The sequence below is a fragment of the Phyllosticta citriasiana genome, assembly GCF_038021145.1.
Source record: "Phyllosticta citriasiana strain CBS 120426 chromosome Unknown IWZ02scaffold_13, whole genome shotgun sequence".
NCBI lineage: Eukaryota > Fungi > Ascomycota > Dothideomycetes > Botryosphaeriales > Phyllostictaceae > Phyllosticta > Phyllosticta citriasiana.
Window position 1 is genome coordinate 365,001 of NW_027117290.1, and position 20,018 is coordinate 385,018.

General features: G+C 56.3%; 9 protein-coding genes across 9 annotated transcripts; 3 read left to right on the forward strand and 6 right to left on the reverse strand.

Annotated features, from left to right (window-relative positions):
• Window positions 1-1,574: 1,574 nt before the first annotated feature.
• On the forward strand, window positions 1,575-2,691 carry IWZ02DRAFT_425117 (kinase-like protein; the record flags this gene model as incomplete). The annotated part of the gene is made up of 3 exons (XM_066765890.1): window positions 1,575-1,941; window positions 2,051-2,157; window positions 2,269-2,691. The coding sequence occupies 3 exons, from the start codon at window positions 1,575-1,577 to the stop codon at window positions 2,689-2,691; spliced, it is 897 nt and encodes a 298-aa protein (XP_066619599.1).
• A 75-nt stretch (window positions 2,692-2,766) lies between these two features.
• Window positions 2,767-4,342, reverse strand: IWZ02DRAFT_67369 (epoxide hydrolase-like protein). Its single transcript, XM_066771048.1, has one exon. It carries the CDS (start codon window positions 4,095-4,097, stop codon window positions 3,006-3,008), a length of 1,092 nt encoding a protein of 363 aa, XP_066619600.1. The 5' UTR covers window positions 4,098-4,342; the 3' UTR covers window positions 2,767-3,005.
• A 777-nt stretch (window positions 4,343-5,119) lies between these two features.
• IWZ02DRAFT_67367 (uncharacterized protein) lies at window positions 5,120-6,397 on the reverse strand. The gene is made up of 3 exons (XM_066771047.1): window positions 6,119-6,397; window positions 5,429-6,067; window positions 5,120-5,381 (listed from the first exon to the last, which is right to left on the reverse strand). Exons 1-3 carry the CDS (start codon window positions 6,225-6,227, stop codon window positions 5,266-5,268), a joined length of 864 nt encoding a protein of 287 aa, XP_066619601.1. The 5' UTR covers window positions 6,228-6,397; the 3' UTR covers window positions 5,120-5,265.
• Window positions 6,398-8,437: 2,040 nt separating this feature from the next.
• IWZ02DRAFT_460015 (4-coumarate-CoA ligase 2) lies at window positions 8,438-10,572 on the forward strand. Its single transcript, XM_066768124.1, has 3 exons — window positions 8,438-9,499; window positions 9,556-9,841; window positions 9,942-10,572. Exons 1-3 carry the CDS (start codon window positions 8,442-8,444, stop codon window positions 10,272-10,274), a joined length of 1,677 nt encoding a protein of 558 aa, XP_066619602.1. The 5' UTR covers window positions 8,438-8,441; the 3' UTR covers window positions 10,275-10,572.
• Window positions 10,573-11,925: 1,353 nt separating this feature from the next.
• On the reverse strand, window positions 11,926-12,555 carry IWZ02DRAFT_493312 (uncharacterized protein; the record flags this gene model as incomplete). The annotated part of the gene is made up of 2 exons (XM_066769920.1): window positions 11,926-11,960; window positions 12,276-12,555. 2 exons carry the CDS (start codon window positions 12,553-12,555, stop codon window positions 11,926-11,928), a joined length of 315 nt encoding a protein of 104 aa, XP_066619603.1.
• A 695-nt stretch (window positions 12,556-13,250) lies between these two features.
• On the reverse strand, window positions 13,251-14,274 carry IWZ02DRAFT_67471 (uncharacterized protein). The gene has a single exon (XM_066771054.1). It carries the CDS (start codon window positions 14,108-14,110, stop codon window positions 13,475-13,477), a length of 636 nt encoding a protein of 211 aa, XP_066619604.1. The 5' UTR covers window positions 14,111-14,274; the 3' UTR covers window positions 13,251-13,474.
• A 1,353-nt stretch (window positions 14,275-15,627) lies between these two features.
• IWZ02DRAFT_67438 (uncharacterized protein) lies at window positions 15,628-16,512 on the reverse strand. Its single transcript, XM_066771053.1, has one exon. The coding sequence runs from the start codon at window positions 16,206-16,208 to the stop codon at window positions 15,714-15,716; it is 495 nt and encodes a 164-aa protein (XP_066619605.1). The 5' UTR covers window positions 16,209-16,512; the 3' UTR covers window positions 15,628-15,713.
• A 334-nt stretch (window positions 16,513-16,846) lies between these two features.
• Window positions 16,847-18,796, reverse strand: IWZ02DRAFT_383523 (uncharacterized protein; the record flags this gene model as incomplete). The annotated part of the gene is made up of 3 exons (XM_066765278.1): window positions 16,847-18,433; window positions 18,485-18,570; window positions 18,619-18,796. 3 exons carry the CDS (start codon window positions 18,794-18,796, stop codon window positions 16,847-16,849), a joined length of 1,851 nt encoding a protein of 616 aa, XP_066619606.1.
• A 251-nt stretch (window positions 18,797-19,047) lies between these two features.
• Window positions 19,048-19,901, forward strand: IWZ02DRAFT_67411 (uncharacterized protein). The gene has a single exon (XM_066771051.1). It carries the CDS (start codon window positions 19,273-19,275, stop codon window positions 19,750-19,752), a length of 480 nt encoding a protein of 159 aa, XP_066619607.1. The 5' UTR covers window positions 19,048-19,272; the 3' UTR covers window positions 19,753-19,901.
• Window positions 19,902-20,018: the final 117 nt, after the last annotated feature.

The following is a 20,018-nucleotide window of genomic DNA, read 5'->3' on the forward strand; positions in this document are numbered from 1 at the left end:
GTCGTATTAGGGAGGATGAGAGACATGATGGGCGCCCTCTCAACTTTTTTTGCTTCCGTTTTGGCTGAGCCATGATTGCGGCAGAGGAGAAAGCGTGTCTTTGATTCAAATGGGGCACCACAACCAAACATCACCACGTTCACTCTTTTTCTTCTTCCATTCGCTCCACGAGTCTTTGTCTGCCGCTTTTTCCCTGTAACATTTTCCTTCCTCTCCTCTGTGCTGCCTTGTTTTTGAAGGGAGGAAGGGAAGATGCAGCAGCAGCCCTTTTCTGGCTTACAGCTAGCCAGCTAGGCACCAGGTAGGAAGCAGTGCCAAGACTGTCTCGTCGTCTTGTCGTCTGAAGCGTGGCAGGAGGACGACATGGTCATCGACAACGGTGCCGTTTGGCCGGTATAAAACTAAATCACCAATGGAACTGTCACAATCAGCAACATGATCATCATCATCATCATCATCATCATCCACATGCTCTACACTCGTTCGTCCCAACATCCTTCAGCATCCATGAGCGACTGAACGCTTTTTGCCAAAAGAGAAGAGGCCCGAGTGAAGTGCCCACATGCCCGACTACGTGAATACCCACCCCAGCCAGCCGGGTAACCCAGCACGGCGGCGCCAGCCATCCCCGTCTGTAACGCCGCACCCAACCGACACTCTTTCATCAGTTAGATTAACGGACCTTTCTGGCACGTTCAGGCCCTGTCCTACCCCTGCGTTCGTACGCCCATCCATCCATCCATCCATCCATACGCACGCGTTGCGTGATTGGTCCAGGGTCCAGATGGGTCGTGGGCGTTATTTGATCGTGATGTGCAGGACCGCTGCTGCTGGATAATGGTAGGTGCGTGGGTGCGTGTTTGGCGTTTCGTCTCGTTTCGTCTCAGTTGCCCGCTGGATGCTGTCCGCTACAAAGTATAATCCGCTGCCTGCTAGAGTGTGACGTAAGGCCATGTGTGCATTCCAGTTGTGGAAAGACTTCATGTTATCTACCTACCTACCTACCTGTCAACTTCTCTAGAAGCATCTTCGCACCGCTGCCCCTCATCCTGCTTGCTTGCGTGAAAGATGTTGTTGGCAGAACATGGCGGTATGAAGCAACACACCGAACCAGTCAAGGTCCCATGCAAACGGGGCGACAGGCACCGATATGGTGGCTGGCGTGCACCAGCCGGCAGGTACAATATAGGGCGGATATAGGCAGGGCTGGGCAGGGCAGGGCAGGGCAGGGCAGGGCGTAGCGCGGCAGTAGATCAACATAGCAACCAGAAAGCCAGCCAGCCAGCCAGCCAGCCCAATCGTCTGCAGGCACGCGCGAGCGCGCGTGGGGCACCAGCCCGGGCAGTAGACGGCGCCGCGGCGACGGACCAGACCTGGACGCACGTCAGTCAGGGAACCCGACCTTTTTTTTTTTTTTTTTTCTTTTTTTTGGTCTTCCCTCTGCACCACTGTTCTCCACCCACTTGTAATCAGCAAATCAGCAACGCACGTCTTGTCATTGACGACGCTGAAAGAGAGACGTTTGAGGACGAAGACAACAACGACGACGACAACCAACGACACGACACGACACAATGGCGACCGCACAACACCAACCACCAACACCGCCACCACCACCACCCCCAGCAAGCCTCCAGCTCCCCGCGCTCTTCTCCTCTCCCTCTCCCTCTTCCTCCACAACAACAACAACAACAACATCGACGACATCAATACCCGTACCCACGCTCCTGACCCAGGGCGCCGAAGCGCTCGTCTATAAAACAAGCTTCCTCACGCCGTCGCGCGCCGCGGCGCTCAAGTTCCGCCCCTCCAAGCCGTACCGCCACCCGCTGCTGGACCGGCGCCTGACGCGGCAGCGCATTTTGGCCGAGGCGCGGGTGCTGGTGAGATTGAGGCGCGAGGGCGTCGTTGTGCCGGCGGTTTGGGGCGTTGATTGGGATGGTATGTCATGTCTACCTATCACCACTTCTTCTCCTTCTTCTTTTTCTTGTTGTTGTTGCGCGGATTGAATTGGGCTGACTCCTCCTTTTTTGTGTGTGTGTGTGTGTAGCGGGATGGCTCCTCCTTGAATGGATCCCTGGCCACACTATCCGCGCCTGTCTCGATCGCTACTTGCACGATGCGCTTGCTACCAGGTCGCAGCCTGCGTTGGACGCTGTACGTGAAGAAGAACAGGGAGGAGAAGGAGATGAACAACAACAACAACAACAACAACAACAACAACAAGAGGGCGAGCAAGCCACTCGCGATCACGGCGTCCTGGACAAGACGCGCGTGCCCGAGCTGTGGGACCTGATGACACGCGTCGGCCGCGCTGTCGGCCGCATGCACGCCGTCGGCGTCGTGCATGGCGACCTGACGACGAGCAACTTGATGTTGCGGACGCCCTCGCCATCTCCCTCCCCCTCCTCCCCCCAACAACATCAACCGGCCTCCGCAGCAACAGACCTCGCAGGCACCGTCACAATCATCGACTTCGGCCTCGCGTCGCAGACGATCCAAGACGAAGACAAGGCCGTCGACTTGTACGTGCTGGAGCGCGCTTTCGGCAGCACGCATCCGGCGGCGGAACCGCTGTTCCGCGAGGTGCTGACGGCGTATCGGGAGGCTGGGGGCAAGGCGGCGGCGGCGGTGCTCAAGAGGTTGGATGAGGTGAGGTTGAGGGGTCGGAAGAGGACTATGGTTGGTTGATGGATGGAAAAGATGGAGGGAGCTTGGGATGTTTTGAGGCGGATAGATTTGCTGGATACTGGAAGGGCAGTGTCTGTCAAAAAAGATGCTGTGGGAGATGGTTCCCTGAAACTCCATTTGGGACAGTTTGGTGGTGGAATTGGAAGATCGACCTGGTAAATGAATGAACGATATGGGTGCATGTGGACAGACACAGTGAGGCGAGTCTTCGCATAGGACGCTCGTCAGCTCATTCGCCGCATACGTCTGCGGCTTTTTCTTCTCTCTACAATTCTACCATTCCGCAGAAGATCAGCCTAATACCTCCCTTCCCCCTATAACTTCGACCCCCTCGCTCCCCTACCCTTTGCCTCCTCCTCCTCCTCCTCCTCCTCCTCCTCATCATCATCATCCCCACCATCCCCCAACAATCGCACCCCCACAGCCCCCTCCAAAACCCGCACAGCCTCCCTCGTCCGTCCAATCTCCACCTTACACGTCCTCAACCCCACCTGCCTCGCCCCCTTCAAATTCACACCTATATCGTCCAAGAAAAGCACTTCCTGCGGCCTCAACATCTCAGAAGGGGCGAGCAGACCGCGCTCCTGCATGACGAGGGAAAGCCGTTGGATGGCGAGGGTGTAGATGCGCGGGTCCGGTTTGCGTAGGCCGAGGTAAGCCGAGTGCATGAAGACGTCGAAGAGCGGCGGTATGGGCGATGTTTGCGATGTTTCTGTTTCTGTTTTTGTTTTGTTGTCGTTGCTCGACGACGACGACGACGGCCCCCGCAGCACGACACCGGCGTCAAACAGCTCCCCCCGCTCGTCGCGTGTGCCGGGCGGGAAAACGACCGCGTTGCTCAGCGCGCCGACGACGAAGGCTGCGTCGCGGATCCGTGGATCAGAGGAGCCGGCGCGCGCGCGTCCGGTTTGGATGAGTTTGAGGAGGGCCGGGTAGATGTGCGGATCGGGGTGGCGCGCCGCGCGCATCATGGTCCAGAAGAGGGCGCGGGGGTCGATGGGGGATGTTGCTTTTTTGAACTCCTTCTCCAACTCCTCCTCCCCCATCCCCTCCAACTCCAACACCAACTCTTCCCGGCCCCTTCGTCGCTGTTGTTGTTTTCGTTGTTTATGATTGTTTGCGACGACGCGCCGCCAAACCTCCCTATTCCTGACATCGCGCCCAAACTGCTCGAAAAAGGCGTCGTCGAGCGGTATTTCGCCCCGTTCGAGCCGCTGGAAGGCGCCGGTTGGGGCGGCGGCGCTGATGGCGCTGTTGATGTAGCCGCCTGGTAGGTGTAGGTGTTGTTCGTAGGTCGTGATAGCGGCGAGAGGGGAGAGGACTACGACGCCGCCGATGTCGAAGAGGAGGGCTTTGATTTTTGGTTGAGTGGGGCCGGGGGCGGGGAAGGACGAGGAGGGGGACATTGTTGTAGTGGATGATATGGAGCGGTAGGTAGGCGGCGTTTAGGTCGGGTTCGGTGGGATGGGATGCGTGCGTTGAGTGGACCAATTGGTTGGATTGCGTGACAGGGTCGTTCACGTCGTTCGCGTCGTCGTCGCAAGCGCAATCATAGTCGTCGTCGTCATCGTCTTGTCGTCGTCCATGGTGGAGATGTGAGATGAGGTGCTTGGGTTGCCGCCGCGGAGCCGAGGCAGGCAGCAGTGTCGTTGGGTGGTGGGGTGGGGTGGGGGTGCGTGGAGAGACTCAACCCGGCTAGGAGGAACCTTTCGAGTCTTTGAGTGGCTGACGAATCAGAGGAGCGTGGACCCTGAATGCTCTTGGCTCGTGGAGCTGTCGAAGCTTGGTCGAACGTCACTGTTCTTCTTTTCCCATTCTACCCGCGATGGTGTGTCCACGGGGAATTGTGTCGTTCTTATTGGTCTTATCGTGTGTGTCCTTCCTATCAGTATCGGCCTAAGCGCGCACTTTACGGATATAGGACTGCAAAACATCCTCGAAAGGTTGGACAGAACAGGTTCGGGAGCGGACACAATTCCTGTCGGGGGAGAAGCTATTCGTGCGTTGAAAAGACCAACGGTTTGATTGGTTTGAATGCGGTGCGCCACTTGCTTGCGGCGATGCCAGAATTAATGGATAATTTAAATCGACAGACGGGATGAAAGGGGCATGCGCAACTAGGACAGCAGTTGAAGACAGTGTGCTTCCAAGTAGTATAGTAAAAGGGATAACGGACCATTCACGCAAGAAGATGGGAAACCGTAGTAACGAGCGAATCGGTGAGTTATTATTTAGCAAAACTACTCGAGAAAAAGCGAACAAGGTCAAGGAAGGACAGTAGTTGACCATACATACAATTAATACAATCGAATCATACACAGCAGCCAACCAATTTTAAAGAGAGTATCAGTGAGTAATTATGAGAGAGCATTACGACTACATCACGGCGGGGAGGGGAAAGAAAAAGGAAGGGACGCGAGCACCACGACCACCACGAGGTCCAAGAGAAGAGTACAAGGAAAGCTTGCTCAAGTGTGCACAGCACACACACCTATTCTACCCGTCCACAAACTCAAAAAAACATTTTTCAATGCCACTGCTGCTCCCACAATTACTCGACCGCGAAGGATGAGCTTACTGCTCCTTGGCGAGGGTGCCGCGGGCCATGTGGCGCTTGCGGAGGTTGTACTCGATGGCGCGCTTCTTGGCAGCAGCGGGCTGGATGAAGGCAGCGGAACCGCCAAAGGGACCTGAGGTTGTTAGTACAAGCAGCACGGTAGAGGCAATTCAGACTTACCAGCAGCGGCACTGTTCCTGACGCGGACGATGCAGACATTCTCAGCACCACCGACCTTACCCTGGCACTGCATGCCTTCGGGCATCTGGACCTTGACGGGGAAGTCCATCACGGACGCGCCGGAGAGACCACCAATGCCAATGCCCGGGACGTCCTGGGTGACCTTGGCCTCCTTGAAGGCAGCGTTGTCGGTACCGCCCGAGGTGGGGTCGACCTCAGCCTTCAGGGGACCAGCGCCGTCCTGGTTGACCTGGTGGTAGGTCAGGGTGACTTCGCCCGTGTCAGAGCAAGTGGGCATGCCAGAGGCAGCACCCTTGCCGGCAGCGGCCTTGACGCCAGTCTCGGCCGTGCCCTTGGGGGTCTTTGCGCCCTTAGCATCGGCTCCGCCACCATTGCCACCGCCGCCGAGGATGCCGTCGAGGAGACCGCGCTTCTTGTTGGCGGGCTTGGCCGCAGCACCTCCAGGGCCGTTCATGAACATCTCAATGTCCTTGGCGGCGTCGACCTTACCGCCCTTGTTGGTCCGGCCAAGTGCGCTGGCCTTGCTGCCGCTCTTGATCTCCCTGTCGCGGATGATGGAGGTGTCGCCCTCGGATCCGCAGGCCGGGCTGGCACAGTCGCGGGGAGTGCCGTCCATGACTGAGGAGACAAGATTAGAGAAGAATTGTCACGACGGGAGAACAAACCTACCACCGAGACCGGGCATCTCTACGCCGTTGGCACCCGTGATCTTGGTAACGAGGCCATGGGCGGAAACAGACGCAGCCAAGGCTGCCACGACGACCGTGGAGTAGTGCATTTTGTTTGGTGTATAGGGGTTTGAAGACGGGGAGCGACCGGCGCAAGAACTGAATACTCTGAACTCAAGGACTAAATGGGGAAGTGATGCTGGATTCCGCACTGAAGGTTGTGGAGTGCATCAGCTCTTATACCTGCCAGTACGCTGTCTAGTTCTGCTTGTGAAGGCTCCAATGGAAGCTTAGCAATTTAGTGTATCACAATTCACGATTTGGAAACCGCCGGTCATGGGTTGCATCGCATTCGCAGCGAAAAACGAGGGGGCGGCGTGTGCCAGAAAGGGGCGGGTGAGACTGCGTCTTCAGGGCGTGACACTCGATGGGGATTGGAGCAAGGCTGAGGCACAACGAGGGCTCCGGAGATCGGCCTGCAAATGGACAAGGTGAAGCGCAGGTGCGGGCTCAGGCAGATTTGGTGTTGGTGTTCAGACGAATTCCTCTCCAGGCACTTTTTGGACAAGTCTGGCGCAGCCAATGGCAGCCGTCAGACGCTCCAACTGTCCGAGGTCGTTCAATGTCGCGCTTGGTTTGAAGCGCTCCCAGGTGGCAGGCAGAAAGGATTGCTTGCATGAAATGTTGGGGACTCGAGGTCTCAGATTGCAAACACCAAGAAGGAACATGCGGGCGGATGGACTCTGACGTAGTGACAGTAGTGGAGTAATTTGACGCCCTTGTTTTTTTTTTTTTTTTTTTTTTTTCCTCCTCCTCAGAATTGACACATGTATCTTTGAGCAGAGCTAGATGGATGAGTATCAAGCGCGATACTTTTAACCAGCCATTTCGAGGCGGCACAGGGCGAGCGCGCCTCGCTCAGGTTGCCCGAAAGAGAACCTTCTCTTGCCAAAACAGGATCCGTGAGAAGTGGCGAATGAAATGGGAGACAAGTGCGTGTTTGGAGTTGCGAAGAGTCGTCGTCTGACACACGGCGTGCCTCTCGCAGGCCGAAGGCGATGGAACTTGTGAACGGCGACACCGTGAGCCTAACCTCCGATGCAGTCTTGACATGATTAACTGCGATGAAACGCGGAACGGGCGTAGGCCGAGTTCCCGTCGTGGATGGGCAGAGGAAGGAGTTGAGGTTGAAGAAGCGCCAAGATGGTGCGACGGATACGACCGCACACGTGCAGACCAAACCTTGCCCTCACCACCGTCTTCTACCCGACACACTTCTCCAGCGCTGCTGATTTTCAATCGCAATCAATGCCACCGCCCGCATCCGCTCCATCCGCTTTCTCGCCCCCATCTCCTGTCCTGCAAATGTTGTCCTCTCTTGACAACAGATCTCTCCTCTAAACGAGACTGCCCTCTGCTGCAGATGATCCGTCAGCTCAAGCCACTCGACGCCGTGTCCATCCACTGCCGACTTCCCGGACCACGTCGACTGTCCCCCCGAGACAAATTGCCATGTCCATCTCTCGTCTAACTGGCTCGTCGTTGGTCGAGCGCAGTCTTCGGCCTTCACGTACCGAGGATGTTGGACGTCGTCCAGTCGGAAAATAAATATGCCATCTGCAGCTGTCCATTCTCTCTCGGTCTCGCCGGGCCTTTTTCGCTTGGTCGTTAGCCGTGGCTTGCCAGAAAACAGGGGCTGTAGAGCGCAGCCGTTAACTTCAGTCAAACACCCTTCATCGAGGTGACTGCTTTCCCTTCTCCACAAACGACAATTTGGTTCGGAAGCTTCGCGGGATCATTTCCCCAACTTGAATTCGAGATAGAGTTTCTTTGCCTTGACCTCGAGATTCTTACAAGATGCCTCGGTTCGGATGCCATGACGCCATCCCCGCAAACCGACCGGCCGTACGCTCGTCGTACAAGCGCCGTGTGCGCAACTGTCGGTCTACACCGCCGGGCGCAGACACCTGCACTGTAGAGGGCCAGATATTACTTGCAAGGTAGTGCTCAAAATCTGGCGTCTGTCGCTTTTGTTCCGTTTCGACGTGTTTTTTTTTTTTTTTTTTTCGTCGCGTCTTCATATTCAGGCCCCTTCTCACGATACCACGCCTTAAAAATCTGTTTCGGCCCGCATACCACTTTTGAGCTCCATTCCGTATTCCCTTCGACCACCTTTGGCCGTCTTGAGTCGAGAGCGATTGGCCAGTAGGTCTCTTTTTGTCTTGGCATCTTGTATCGAGGCGGAATTTCGGCCTTCTCAACTCCGCGCAACTCAACAACTCGATTCTGCGCCCCCCCCCCCCCCCCCCCCCCCCCCCCCCAGAATGCCCCTTAAATCACTTTATCACTGTGATATTCCCCGGGTGGACTTGCCAACCCACGTCTTTGGCGGGCCATCATCACCTCTCCCAAACAACAAGAGCTTTATTGATGCAGAACGCCCCGAAAGATACTACCTCAGCTATGAAAGTTTCCGATTATGGTCGAAACGCGTTGCCCTCGGGTTCCAGCGCGCGGGCCTCAAGCAAGGCGAACGCGTTCTCCTCTACTCAGGCAACAGCATTTTCTTCCCCGTCGTCATGATGGGCGTCGTCATGGCCGGGGGAGTTTTCACAGGAGCCAACCCGTCGTACGTTGCGCGAGAGCTTGCCTACCAACTTCAGGACTCGGGCGCTCGTTTTTTGATATGCGCCGAAGGAAGCCTATCAACCGGACTCGAGGCGGCCAAGAGCATTGGAATGGACAAGAGCAACATTTTCGTCTTTGACGCCGGCTACGACACGTTTGACGAGGTCGGAAAGTCTGTCGACGGCATCAGGCATTGGTCCCATTTCATTGCGCCAGCAAAAGATGGAAAGTCGTTTGCGTGGGAAAAGCTCACCACTCCGGAAGAACTCGACCGAATAGTGGCTCTGAACTACAGCTCCGGCACAACGGGCGTGCCAAAGGGTGTCATGCTTACGCACTACAACTTTGTAGCCCACACGGAGGAAGTGCTGTACATGACGTCCCTCCACCCGGACCACGAGGCCATGAAATCGCGGAGCGCCTGGATATGCTTTGTGCCCATGTACCACGCCATGGGGCAGGCTCTGTTCGCCATCTCGGGGCCCACGCGCCAGATACCCATCTATATTATGCAAAAGTTTGACTTTGTCAAGTTTCTGGAATACATTCAGCGCTACCGCATCACAGACCTGGGGTTGGTGCCGCCCGTTGTGCTGCTCATGGCCAAGCACCCGGCAACGCGCAAGTTCGACCTGAGCAGCATCGAGAGGGTGTCTTCGGGCGCGGCGCCCCTGGGACGAGAAGTCTCCGTCGCCTTCGAGGCACTTTTCCCCAAGGGCAAAGTCAACATCAAGCAAGGCTGGGGAATGACCGAGTGCGACCTCGAAAGCCTTTTTTCTCGTCTCGTGACAACATGCTAATGCGCCGCAGGACGACTTGCACGGTCAGCGCCTTCCACCCCCTCGCAGTCAGCACGTCGGCTTCCATCGGGCAACTCATGCCCAACTGCGAAGCCAAGTTCGTTGACGAAGCCGGCAACGAGGTGCCGCAGGGCGAGCGCGGCGAGATCTGGGTACGCGCGCCGCAGGTCATGAAGGGCTACTGGAACAAGCCCGAAGCCACGGCCGAGACGCTGACGGCCGACGGCTGGCTCAAGACGGGCGACATTGCGTACGCCGACGCCGGCGGCTACCTCTTCATCGTGGACCGCAAAAAGGTTGGTTTGTCATCATCATCATCGTCATTGAAAACTCCGCTGCTGCCCGTGACACTAAAAGATACGCACACCCGACGCATACTGACACTGCGTCCCCCAGGAACTCATCAAAGTCAAGGGCAACCAGGTCGCGCCCGCCGAACTGGAAGCGCTGCTCCTCGATCACCCGGCCGTCGCCGACGCAGCCATCATCGGCGTGCCGGCCCCGGACAACGAGCTCGAAGAGCAGCCGCGCGCCTACGTCGTGCGCAGCCCCGGGGCCACCGCCTCCGCGGACGATATGCTGCAGTTCATCGCGCAGCGCGTGGCGCGGCACAAGCGCCTCACTGGCGGCGTGCGTTTCGTTGAAGCCATTCCCAAGAACCCCAGCGGCAAGATTTTGCGCAAGGAGCTGAAGGAGCTGGGGAAGAGAGAGCGTATGGCGAAGCTGTAGAGCTGCTGCTGTGGTGTGTATGTTGTCTGTCATCTGTTTTTTTCCAGCCAGCGCCGTTGACTGTCTTGGTCTGTCGTTTTTGGTGTTTCGCTTCTGTTTGTTTGCATTGTACAGCATCTATCTCTACATCATGCGTAGTTCCTAGACGGACGACCGCCGGCTAGGCTACGCTAGGCCTGTTGCTCTTTCCCTTCTTCCCCGTCTTTCTCCGTCCGTCCATAAAAACATATATGTATGAAGCTCCTGTATGTATCTATGTAATTACACCTTCAACACTAATCGACCAACCAACCAACCAACCAACCAACCAACCAAATAACCTCATCCTATCAATCCTACTTCATCAACCCAAACATCTTCTAGATACCTAGATCGACCACACCTCCACAAAACTCCCCCCCACTTTCCTACTTCTTTTGCCGAGTAATCCATCTCTACGCACGTAAGCCCATCCTCTCTCCCTCCCTCTCATTCAACTGCCCCTTCCCGCCCGCCCCTATCCCGATCCGACAAGTCCGCGCGAGCCGGCGCTGCTCGACACGGGGAAGCACGTCGACGAATAGTGAGCGCGCACCTACTCTACCCGCACGGAAAATCTGCATCGCCTGATGTGAAGAGAGGTAGGAGTAGGAGCATAAGAGTGGGCGGTCGAAGCGTGCAAAGTGTAAGCGGCGAACAAACGTCAAGGCCAGGAAAAAGGAGAGAGATAGAAAGGGGTGAGAAAAAGAGGAAAGGAAGAGGACTGACTGTGTCTGTGTACTAGTTCAGTGTTCTGGTCTTTTCCTACATGGCCATCCATGGATCGTTGTGTAGGTAGGTAGTAGGACGGCTGTCATCGCACTTCCAGCCATCTAACCAGCCAACTGTCCGTCTGTCATTTCATGGAGTCAGTTAGATAGTTGCAAGTACGTACCAGCCGGTGCTGTAGAAGAAAAGCAAGCACAGCACATAAAAGGAAAAGAAGGAGGAGGAGGAGATGAGATAAGACGATCTAGCCTCACAGCAGCAGCAGCAGCAAGTCTTTGCATCTTTTCATTCATTCATCCATCTACTCTACTGATCTCTCTATTCAATTCATCATATGTGTTCAGACACGACGGACAGACGGACGTATCTCTTCCCTATCCAACTTCTCACACCCACCGCACCGCACGCGACGGGGGACTCTTCCACCAGCACTACGACCACGTCCGTACGTACGTATGTACATAGAATAGAATGTTCCAGCCAGTGCATCTGCATCCGCATTCGCATCTCATTTCTCCATCCATCCATCCATCCATCCATTGCTGCCTCGCGAGCAGAGAGAGCAGTGAACCAGGTCTCGTGTGTCTGTTGTCTTCTTTCTTCGGCCCGCCCACTCTTCCTCTTTCCTGCTCTGCTGTTCCTCATCATCGTCCTCCTCCCCCTTCTCCTTCTCGTTCTTCTTGGTGTTCGTCGTAAGTCTTCCACTTCTCTCCTTGCGCGTGCCGACGCGCGTAAAGCAAAACGAAGCCCCCGTCCGTCCGTCTTTTTTCCACCGATGACCGATGCATTTCAACGACAGACGAACAGACAGACAGAAGGACGCGAAAACAAGCCGCGTTGTCGCCATGCGTACCGTGCGTGCTGGCAGACTTTTTCTTCACCTCGATATGCTGATATCGGTCCTCTAGTGCTCGCTGAGCTGAGCTGAGCTGAGCTGAGCTGAGACAGTGAGTGCGGTGCTTCACATGCGCCGGCGGGCGTAGCGATGCCGTTCGACGCGGCCAGGTGAGTGAAAGCTGCCGCCGCCGCCACCGCTGCTGGGCACTAGTCGGAGCGAAAGTCTGCCGCGGTGGCCGGGTGCGCGGGTGAATGAGGAAGACGAAGAAGAAAATGAAGAAGAAGAAGAAGAAGAAGAAGAAGGGAAAGAAAGGCAGGACGAAGCCGCAGCAGTGGCCTCGCATCCCAAATCCAACGCCAACGCCAATGACTCCAGCGGCATGACCAACTCCGCTTCACCGGCGACACTACACCTACCCCTGACCACTCCAGCCACTTCGCCGTCCTCCTCCCTCGTCCCATGGTCCCCCGTGGAATAAGACGCCAAGTACGAGGAGAGGGAAAAGGAGGAGAAGGCAGTAGCGGCAGCGGTGCCAGAAGAGCGGCCAGCGCTGTGTACGCCGCACGCGTAGCCGACGAGGACCGTCTTCTCCTGGACAGTGTGGCCGTACTGGCCGTACTGCGCGCACGGGTCGACGGCGTGCTTGTGGTACAGACAGCCGCAAACGGCGTAGCGCTCGGTGAGTTGGTAGCACATTGTCTGTCTGGGTGGGTTCAGATTGGTTGCATGGTTCGTTGTTTGGTTTGGCGGGACAGCGAGGCGGAAGAGGGAAAGGTAGGTCCAAGAAGAAGATTGAGTCCAGAAGAACTTTTGAAAGTGTCGGTCGTTGATTCCGAGGACGAGGAAGGTGATTCTGGATAGTTGTATGTATGCGTCGATGCAATGACAGAGAGCCAATACGCCTTCGTCCGAGTCAAAAGAAGAGATGCGGTCCACGTTAGAAGGAAGAGCAGAAGCGCGATGTGGTGATTGACAAGAGAAAAAATGGCAGCCCACAGTGAAAGCCTTATATGTCAGAAAAAGAAGAAAAGCGGTGGTGGTGGTGCCTTCGCGTCGAACGGCCCAACCGCCGTCGAGAGCAGAGACGATGAGCGAGGAAAAACGATGGCTTAGCAAACGAGAGGACGGATAGAAGTTGGACCAGTAGCGATTCTGTGTCGACCACCATGCCCCATCTACAGCCCTACGGTGTGCATGGGCATGGCGTCGAGCCCTGGTGCTAGTGTTTTGCTGCTTGGAGCCGCCGCTGCTGCTGCCACTGCTGCTGCCGCCGCTTGCCGCAGGTAGTTGCGGGATTCGGTATGCCTGGTGAGTGATGATGATGATGATGATGCCGATTATGCGGACGGTTCTGTGACCACCAGCAGCAGCAGCAGCAGAAGGCAAAAAACGCGGTGACGAGCCAACAAATAGAAAGACGACGGACGGAACGAGAGACGTGGATACAGCGGCAGGAACAAGGGAAGAGAGACCAAAGCAGTCAGCATTGAGCGAAGGCACGGTCTAAGATAGGGCTGCAGGGGGTGGGCATTCACCATCGCAATTGGGGTCGCTCGCTCGCCCGCTCGCTGCCTGCATGTCCGTCAGTCTGTCATTCTCTCAGTCAGTCTGTCATTCACGGTGTAAGAGGGCAAGGCAGCGAGCAAGCGAGGGCATGGCGACATGAGATTGGCTCGTGGGGCCCCCCGGCCAGGACGGCGGGTGGCCAAGGAAGCTCGCGTCCGTCAGTCGCGTCATGACCGCAGCTGTCCAGACGAGGGTGACAGGATGGGGGAGGAGAGGAAGACGATGACGACGAGTAGGGTGACGATGGGAGCAGGAGCAAATCAATCCTTTGCTTCACGCAGCTGGACCGGGCCGTCGGCAGATGACGAAGCAAGTGATGGAAGGGCAAAAAGTGGACGCACGAACAAGCTGCCATCATCATCAACGACGACGAAGACGAAGACGACGACTTCTGATACCGTGCATGCATACAGGCGGCTCTGCGGGCCTCGCGGCGACCTGGCGGATGGACGGGCTTGGTCATGATCATGCCGAACGCCCCCAAGTCGCCAACGCTTGCTGAAACGACGTGCATCTGACAGGAAAGGACAAGGTCGGGCGGCTGGGCCCCAGAGACGACGCCGACGGGGTCTCGCTGGCTGGCTCGTCGAAGGGCGGCATAAGAGGAAGAGAGACGGAGAGAGAGAGAGAGAGAGAGGAGGGCGAGGCCGACGGCCATCCGTCCGTCATCCATGGCGCGTATCATCAGCAGCAAGCATCATCGTCATCATCATCATCATCATCATCATCATCATCACGGCCACCGCATGGCCCTGCTGCAAAGCTGCGACTGGCCAGCCAACCGAGAGGCGCCTCGTTTTCCCGGCCATGCCATGATTTCCATACGACGGGCCACACGCTGTGGATGAATGGATGAATAGGTGGATGGATGCCAAGCAGGTACCATTACCGGAAGGCTGGCAAAGCGGACAGGGCGGACCAGCCACTCGACATTTTCGAAGCCATAAAGGGCGGATGCGGATCGGTGGGATTGCGGCGAACGGAGAGGCTGGAAGAACGCGATGCGAAGGCGGTTAGCAGACCAGGATTACGGGAGAGAAAGTGGGTGGTGGTGACAAAGAGAGAGACAACCAGCCAGCCCAGACAGATGTCGGCGGCGGCTGTGGCTGCTTTACGTGAGAAGCGGCCGAACTAGTCCGAACAGCGACGCGGATTAGAATGAAGCAAGCAGTGCCTTTTGTCAAGAGATGGTCAAAAGCAGAAGCATGTAGCGTAGCGCAGCTTTGCGGTGTGAGATGGTGATGGAAGAGGCACGAGGTGGGAATTGAGAGCACAGGCATGGCCGACATGTCCTGGATACCACTATCCCGGCTCGCATCAACCCTTCCTTTCGTCTCCTCATTCATGCCTCCGATCCATCCCACCTTTTTCTCCGCCGTCTAATAATAGCCCTCCCTCCCCATTTCTCATCCAAAGCACAATCTAGGCGTCGCGCAGCGCAGCGGCTCTGGCCGCCCGTCCGTCGCCCGTCGTCGGCCTTGATACAGCACGACGCGTCAGATGCGCCAAGCAGTTCGAGCAGCCAGCCAGCCTGCCAGCCAGCCAGCCAGGCAAACAAGCAAGTCATTGCGAGGTGCAGCAGTCTAGTCAGTCTGTTTCGAAACACGGCCCGACGACTCAGGCACAGACAGTGCAACAGCAGCGGCTAAAGTAATATTCGTACTGTACTCTGTTTTTTTTTTTTTTTTTTTTCTTTTTCTTTTTCCAGGACGAGTCTGGACAGAAGGACAGACTGAACATGTCCGTGGGTCTCGATTGATGAGGCAGGGGCCCTTGGTTGATGGAGAATATTCTGTACGTGGATATGTTTTCGCCTGTGTCAGCGATGCTCTGAAATGCTTCACTGCTTGTTCTGCGCAGCGAACCGCCGCCTTTTGGACTGGAGCCGGTGTTGAATGAAAGATTGAAGAAAGATAACCCCATCAGTTCATCTGCCAGAGTAAAACCACTCTTCACCATCCCTACACATAGGCGCCTGACCCGCGCGGCCTTTTCCCGTCAGTTCCCATCATATGGCCTACACACTTACCTGCACTGTGCTGACATACCCATCTCTAGGTCGCCACCCGGGCACCCACTGCACCAAGCGCGATGACGCGCGAACGTACATATGCATACATACAGCATCAGCTCACCTACCTCTCTGCCTGCCTACCTACCTCCACTCCCTGCCACAATCACTACCTAGCATCTCTCTCTCATAGGCCTTTCAGCACAAAAGTCGGTGTGACTACCACTGTCGTTCACTGCTACTAATACACACTCCATAAAGAACTCTATTTCCCCCTTCAGTCGCCAACCTGCGAGCACTTGCTTGGCCACATAGGCATGGATAGACAGTCCAATGAGACACTACCGCGACCACTGCTTGCTGCATCCATCTCGTCCACGTCTTCGGCATCAGCCGACCGACCGACTGCCTCCCTCCCTCTCGCGCTGTTTGCCGGAAGACGGCGGAGACTAACCCAGCCAGCCAACCACGTGTGTAGAATCTCGAGAAAAGGAATCCAGAGCTGACGTGTCACGCACTCACGCGCCCACCATCTACACACGGCGGACAAGACTGCTGCTGACAAAAAGAATGACAGACAAGAAGATGCAGCAGCAGCAGCAGCAGGAGAATCAGCGTTTTTATTTCGCAGCATAGCGCATATATATATGTGTATGTATATCGACACGGAGACAGGTAGGTGAAGAGATAGATAGGTAGGTTTGAGCAAGGAAAAAGAATATGTAGGACGAAAAGACATGCATCGGATCGGACATTTGACGTTCTCATTCATCGATCAATCGGGACCAAAAAGCACTCGGAAGAAAGGAAAGGTATAGAAAAGGTGAGGCTTTGGACAAGAAAATGCGGAGTAGAGGGAAACGTCGTGAACGAAAGAGGGCAAGAGAGAAGGAGAGAGAAGAGCCCAACCGGGATGGTGGCATGAGACTACCTAAAAAGTCTGGGGCAACAGATGCGTCAGGTCGTGAATGCAGGAAACGAGCCAACATGCCCCCCGTTTTTGTTGTTGTTCTTCCAGGCCCGATAAGAATCGAAGATGAAGTGATTAAAGTGTTCGTGTAAAAACGGCGCTAGGCCAAAAGAAAAAAGCGCTGGGCTTTTCGGAAGAAAAAGAAAACCCCATCTCAATCAACCCTGTCCTCTCTCATGAGTCAGACAAGCCCCCCATGTCCGTCATAGCACCGCTCGTGTAGAAAAGGGAAGAAGACCAAAAGAACACCTCCCGCATGTGAGAGACCCAGATGAGATATCCGCGCTAGTATCAAGCAAAGCCACACACAAGCCATCCTAGAGACGCCAGACACAAATGCTGGCTGTGGGGAATCAGATACAAAGAAAAGGAAAGAGAGAGAAAAAAGGGCATTAGACAGTTAGCGTCGTCACAATTCCCCAATGTGAACCAACTCGTCTTTACGAAAAGTCTTCGCTGACAGGGCTCTTGCGGCCACGGGAGCTCGCGGGGCTGGGGTAGTACTTGTCGAAATACCGGGAACGGTTCTCGTTGACGCTGCCGCGGACTGTCTTGGCATCTTCCAGCTTCGTTTGGTCAAAGGACTCGCTGACGGCCTCGACCGAAGAAACCGAGTCGCGGGAGCTGAAGGATGATGCGCTGTCAATGGTGCTGGCCGAGGGACGCTCGGATGACGACATGGGCGAGCGAGGCGAAGTGCTTGCCTCGTGCGCAAAGCTGGGGTTCTCTGGATCGGCGTTGATGACAAGAGGGCCCTTGCGATTGCGGATAGGGTTCCGCGGAGGAAGTTTCGGCGCGGCTGGCTTGGTGACGGTGACGAGTCTGGCACGGATTGCCTGGGGTTGGGTGGCTTGCTGGACCTCTGCCACGACGGGCTCCTCCACATCTTCAAAGTCGTCATCGTCGCTGTCTGAATCAGAGGCAGCCGACTCTTTCCTCAACGCCGGTCCCGCCTCGGACTCTGTCTCGTGTTGCTCCACATGCTTCTCTTGCCGCACAGCCGGCTGCTGAGTGACTTCGCCCGCAGAACCCTGCTTCGGCAGGGGCTCGGGTTCGGCAAGGACGTCATCTTCCGGAATTTCCGCCATGACTGATCGCGTCGTTGCGGACATGCTCGGGCTGTTGATGGAATGTGAGTCGAAATTGTCCGTCTGGACTCCCATGTCGCATGTTTGTATTCCACGGTCAACTGTAGAAGTGCTGAGGGTGCTCGCTCTCCAACTGCTCCGTCGACTTGTGGTCCTTATGCTGCGTCCATCAAGGCTGCGTCTGCTGAATGTGCTGAAAATGGGGCTCTGCGGGCTCGGGTTGAACTCGAACTGCTCGCTCGTCGGTCTCCTGTGCGTTCCAGCCTCGACAATATGCAATCCTTCCTTTTCTAATGCCAACACCCCATACGGATCGGGGTCCATCTTGTCCGGGACGCCAAAAATGTGGTCAGTATCGAGCTCAAAGTCGCTCGGCGAGGGTTCCGATGGTAAAAGTCTCTGGTCGAATTCCGCGTCTCCTTGCGCTGCTTTGATCGTCTCCATGAGGGTGCGAAGCTCGAGAGGGGGATGTTGAACTTTGCCGGCCAGGATGTCTGCCAAACCAAGTCTTTCGCCATAAAACTTTTCGTTTTCGTCGGTCCGCTCGATGACGACAGTTCCGTCAATCTGGACACCAGCGTAGAGGCCTCTTGACTTCATGTAGTTGAAGACGGGAGCTTGACGCTTGTGTACCTCGGTCTCGACGATGCCTCCGACGCCGAGCGGACCGGCGACTGCGCTCACTTCCCCGCCCAGGGTACATCGTACTTTTGCAAATGCTTCCAATGCTTGTTGTGTGTTGATGACGACGACGCAGTCGTAGATGTCGACGCCTACTAGAAAACCGAGGCCGGCAGTGTGCAGCATGATGCCAGAGGGAGGCGACCAGTTCCCATCTTCCATACGTCCGACCAGAATGCCACTGCCGCCTGCACCTGATATCCAGAGACCGCTGCGCATGGTGGTGAAGATGGCGAGTCCTTTGGCGTTGCGGATTACCTGGATGTTGTCAGCTTGGGCCTTGGAGGGGCAAAGCGGGGGAGGTCAGACATCAGCGGGAATCTTTTTGAGGACTTTTTGCTTTTGCTTGGGCCCGTCGATTGTGGTGACGACCTCTTCTTCGTAGAAGCCATCTTCTGGAAGCGAGTTAGCAGAGGCAACATGGCGGACTCGAGCGAGCGTACTGCAGAAACTTCTGAGGATGCGGGCGGCCTTGTCGCTCTCCTTGTCGAGGGTGGTAGGCCAAAATGCTTCGGAGCCTAGCTTGTTGGAGAGGCGGTTAACGGGGGCACCGAGTTTGTCTGCCCAACCCCATAACTTGTCAAAGCTGGCCTTGCTGCCATGCTTTGTGCGCTGCCACATGGTGTCGAGCTATGGCGGCGAGCGAGCGAGCGAGCTCGTTGGCGATGGGCGCAGTCTAGGGCGTCGGGTCCATGTAGAGGAGGACGAAGGAAGGGCGGGCGGGAGTTGAGTAGTAGAGTAGTAGGAGCGAGGGAGAGGGATGGTTTCACGAGGAGCGGGAGAGCGGGACGAGGAGGGTGGTGGCCGGGGAAGGCTTCCTTGCCAGTTGCGTGTTGAAGAACGTAGGAGCTTGTTGACGTAGCAGGATCGGATCTCCTCGATCCTCTGACTTCTGCACTTTAATTTATGGCCCCCCCTGCGCTCATCACCACCACCATGACTTGACGCGCACACAGCCTGTTTTCTGCTCACAAACCGCTGTTGATGAAAAATGCGCAGCGCCGTCCGAGCCATCCGCACCAGTCCTCCGTCCTCCGTCCTCCGTCCGCATCCAGTCCCGTCCTGCCGACCGATTCCCTTTGCACGCGCGCCACAGGATGACCAGGCCCGCAGCATCTGCAGCCCGTGCCCCGCCGCCGTGTGGGCTGAGCCTGAGCCTGAGCCTGAGCCTGAGCCTCCGCCCTCTCAAGACGGACGGGAATGTGAGAAACGACAGTGACAGCATTCCAGAAGCACCACACCCTGGCCTTCTTGCACTGCTCGGGCACCTTGGACTTGAAACGCTGCCGATTAGTCACCTTCCCTGTCTCCTGATTCCGCAATCCACGCCCCGCTATGTCAGCACCCTCACTCACTTCCGCCGCATTTTTATCGCCTGTACTGGATCAATATGCAGCAGCTATTTAGCATCTCGATTTGCAATTCCCACCATTCATGCAGTATGCGCTTGCACGAGCACAGCGACGACGCTTCATGTCGAGCGGGCATATGCCTTTCGGAAACACGGACCGAACCATCGTCTGTCCCAGGTCGGGTCAAAAATAGGTCCCCTTCTCCCTACGACGACTAGTCACTAGCCATCTTTTTCGTTCTTTTCCTCCTTGGGCCAGCGGCGTCTCGCTTGGCCGCCTTCGTACGGGCCGCCGTCTGCGAAGAGCATGGATTGGCAGCCATGTGCTACGCTACGCACAGTCTGCTTGGCGGCAGAGCCTACTCAGACATCATCATCTGGCATACAAATGTGTACTCTGCCGTCGCTTGCGCTACCTAGATGTGTTCCCTTCAGGCGTCCTGAGTACCGGTACTCACCACCGCGCTGTCGCCGAGGTACACGAACTTCATC

What these genes read in the sequence shown, in the direction of transcription:
- IWZ02DRAFT_460015 (XM_066768124.1), top strand. Translation starts at nt 8,442, where the DNA reads ATGCCCCTTAAATCACTTTATCACTGTGATATTCCCCGGGTGGACTTG. An exon ending in CAAGGCTGGGGAATGACCGA is followed by an intron (nt 9,500 to 9,555) that starts GTGCGACCTCGA and finishes AATGCGCCGCAG; the next exon opens with GACGACTTGCACGGTCAGCG. An exon ending in TCATCGTGGACCGCAAAAAG is followed by an intron (nt 9,842 to 9,941) that starts GTTGGTTTGTCA and finishes TGCGTCCCCCAG; the next exon opens with GAACTCATCAAAGTCAAGGG.
- IWZ02DRAFT_67369 (XM_066771048.1), bottom strand. Translation starts at nt 4,097, where the DNA reads ATGTCCCCCTCCTCGTCCTTCCCCGCCCCCGGCCCCACTCAACCAAAA.
- IWZ02DRAFT_67471 (XM_066771054.1), bottom strand. Translation starts at nt 14,110, where the DNA reads ATGATACGCGCCATGGATGACGGACGGATGGCCGTCGGCCTCGCCCTC.
- IWZ02DRAFT_67438 (XM_066771053.1), bottom strand. Translation starts at nt 16,208, where the DNA reads ATGAATGAGAACGTCAAATGTCCGATCCGATGCATGTCTTTTCGTCCT.
- IWZ02DRAFT_67367 (XM_066771047.1), bottom strand. Translation starts at nt 6,227, where the DNA reads ATGCACTACTCCACGGTCGTCGTGGCAGCCTTGGCTGCGTCTGTTTCC. An exon ending in AGAGATGCCCGGTCTCGGTG is followed by an intron (nt 6,068 to 6,118) that starts GTAGGTTTGTTC and finishes TTGTCTCCTCAG; the next exon opens with TCATGGACGGCACTCCCCGC. An exon ending in CAGGAACAGTGCCGCTGCTG is followed by an intron (nt 5,382 to 5,428) that starts GTAAGTCTGAAT and finishes TAACAACCTCAG; the next exon opens with GTCCCTTTGGCGGTTCCGCT.
- IWZ02DRAFT_67411 (XM_066771051.1), top strand. Translation starts at nt 19,273, where the DNA reads ATGACCAGGCCCGCAGCATCTGCAGCCCGTGCCCCGCCGCCGTGTGGG.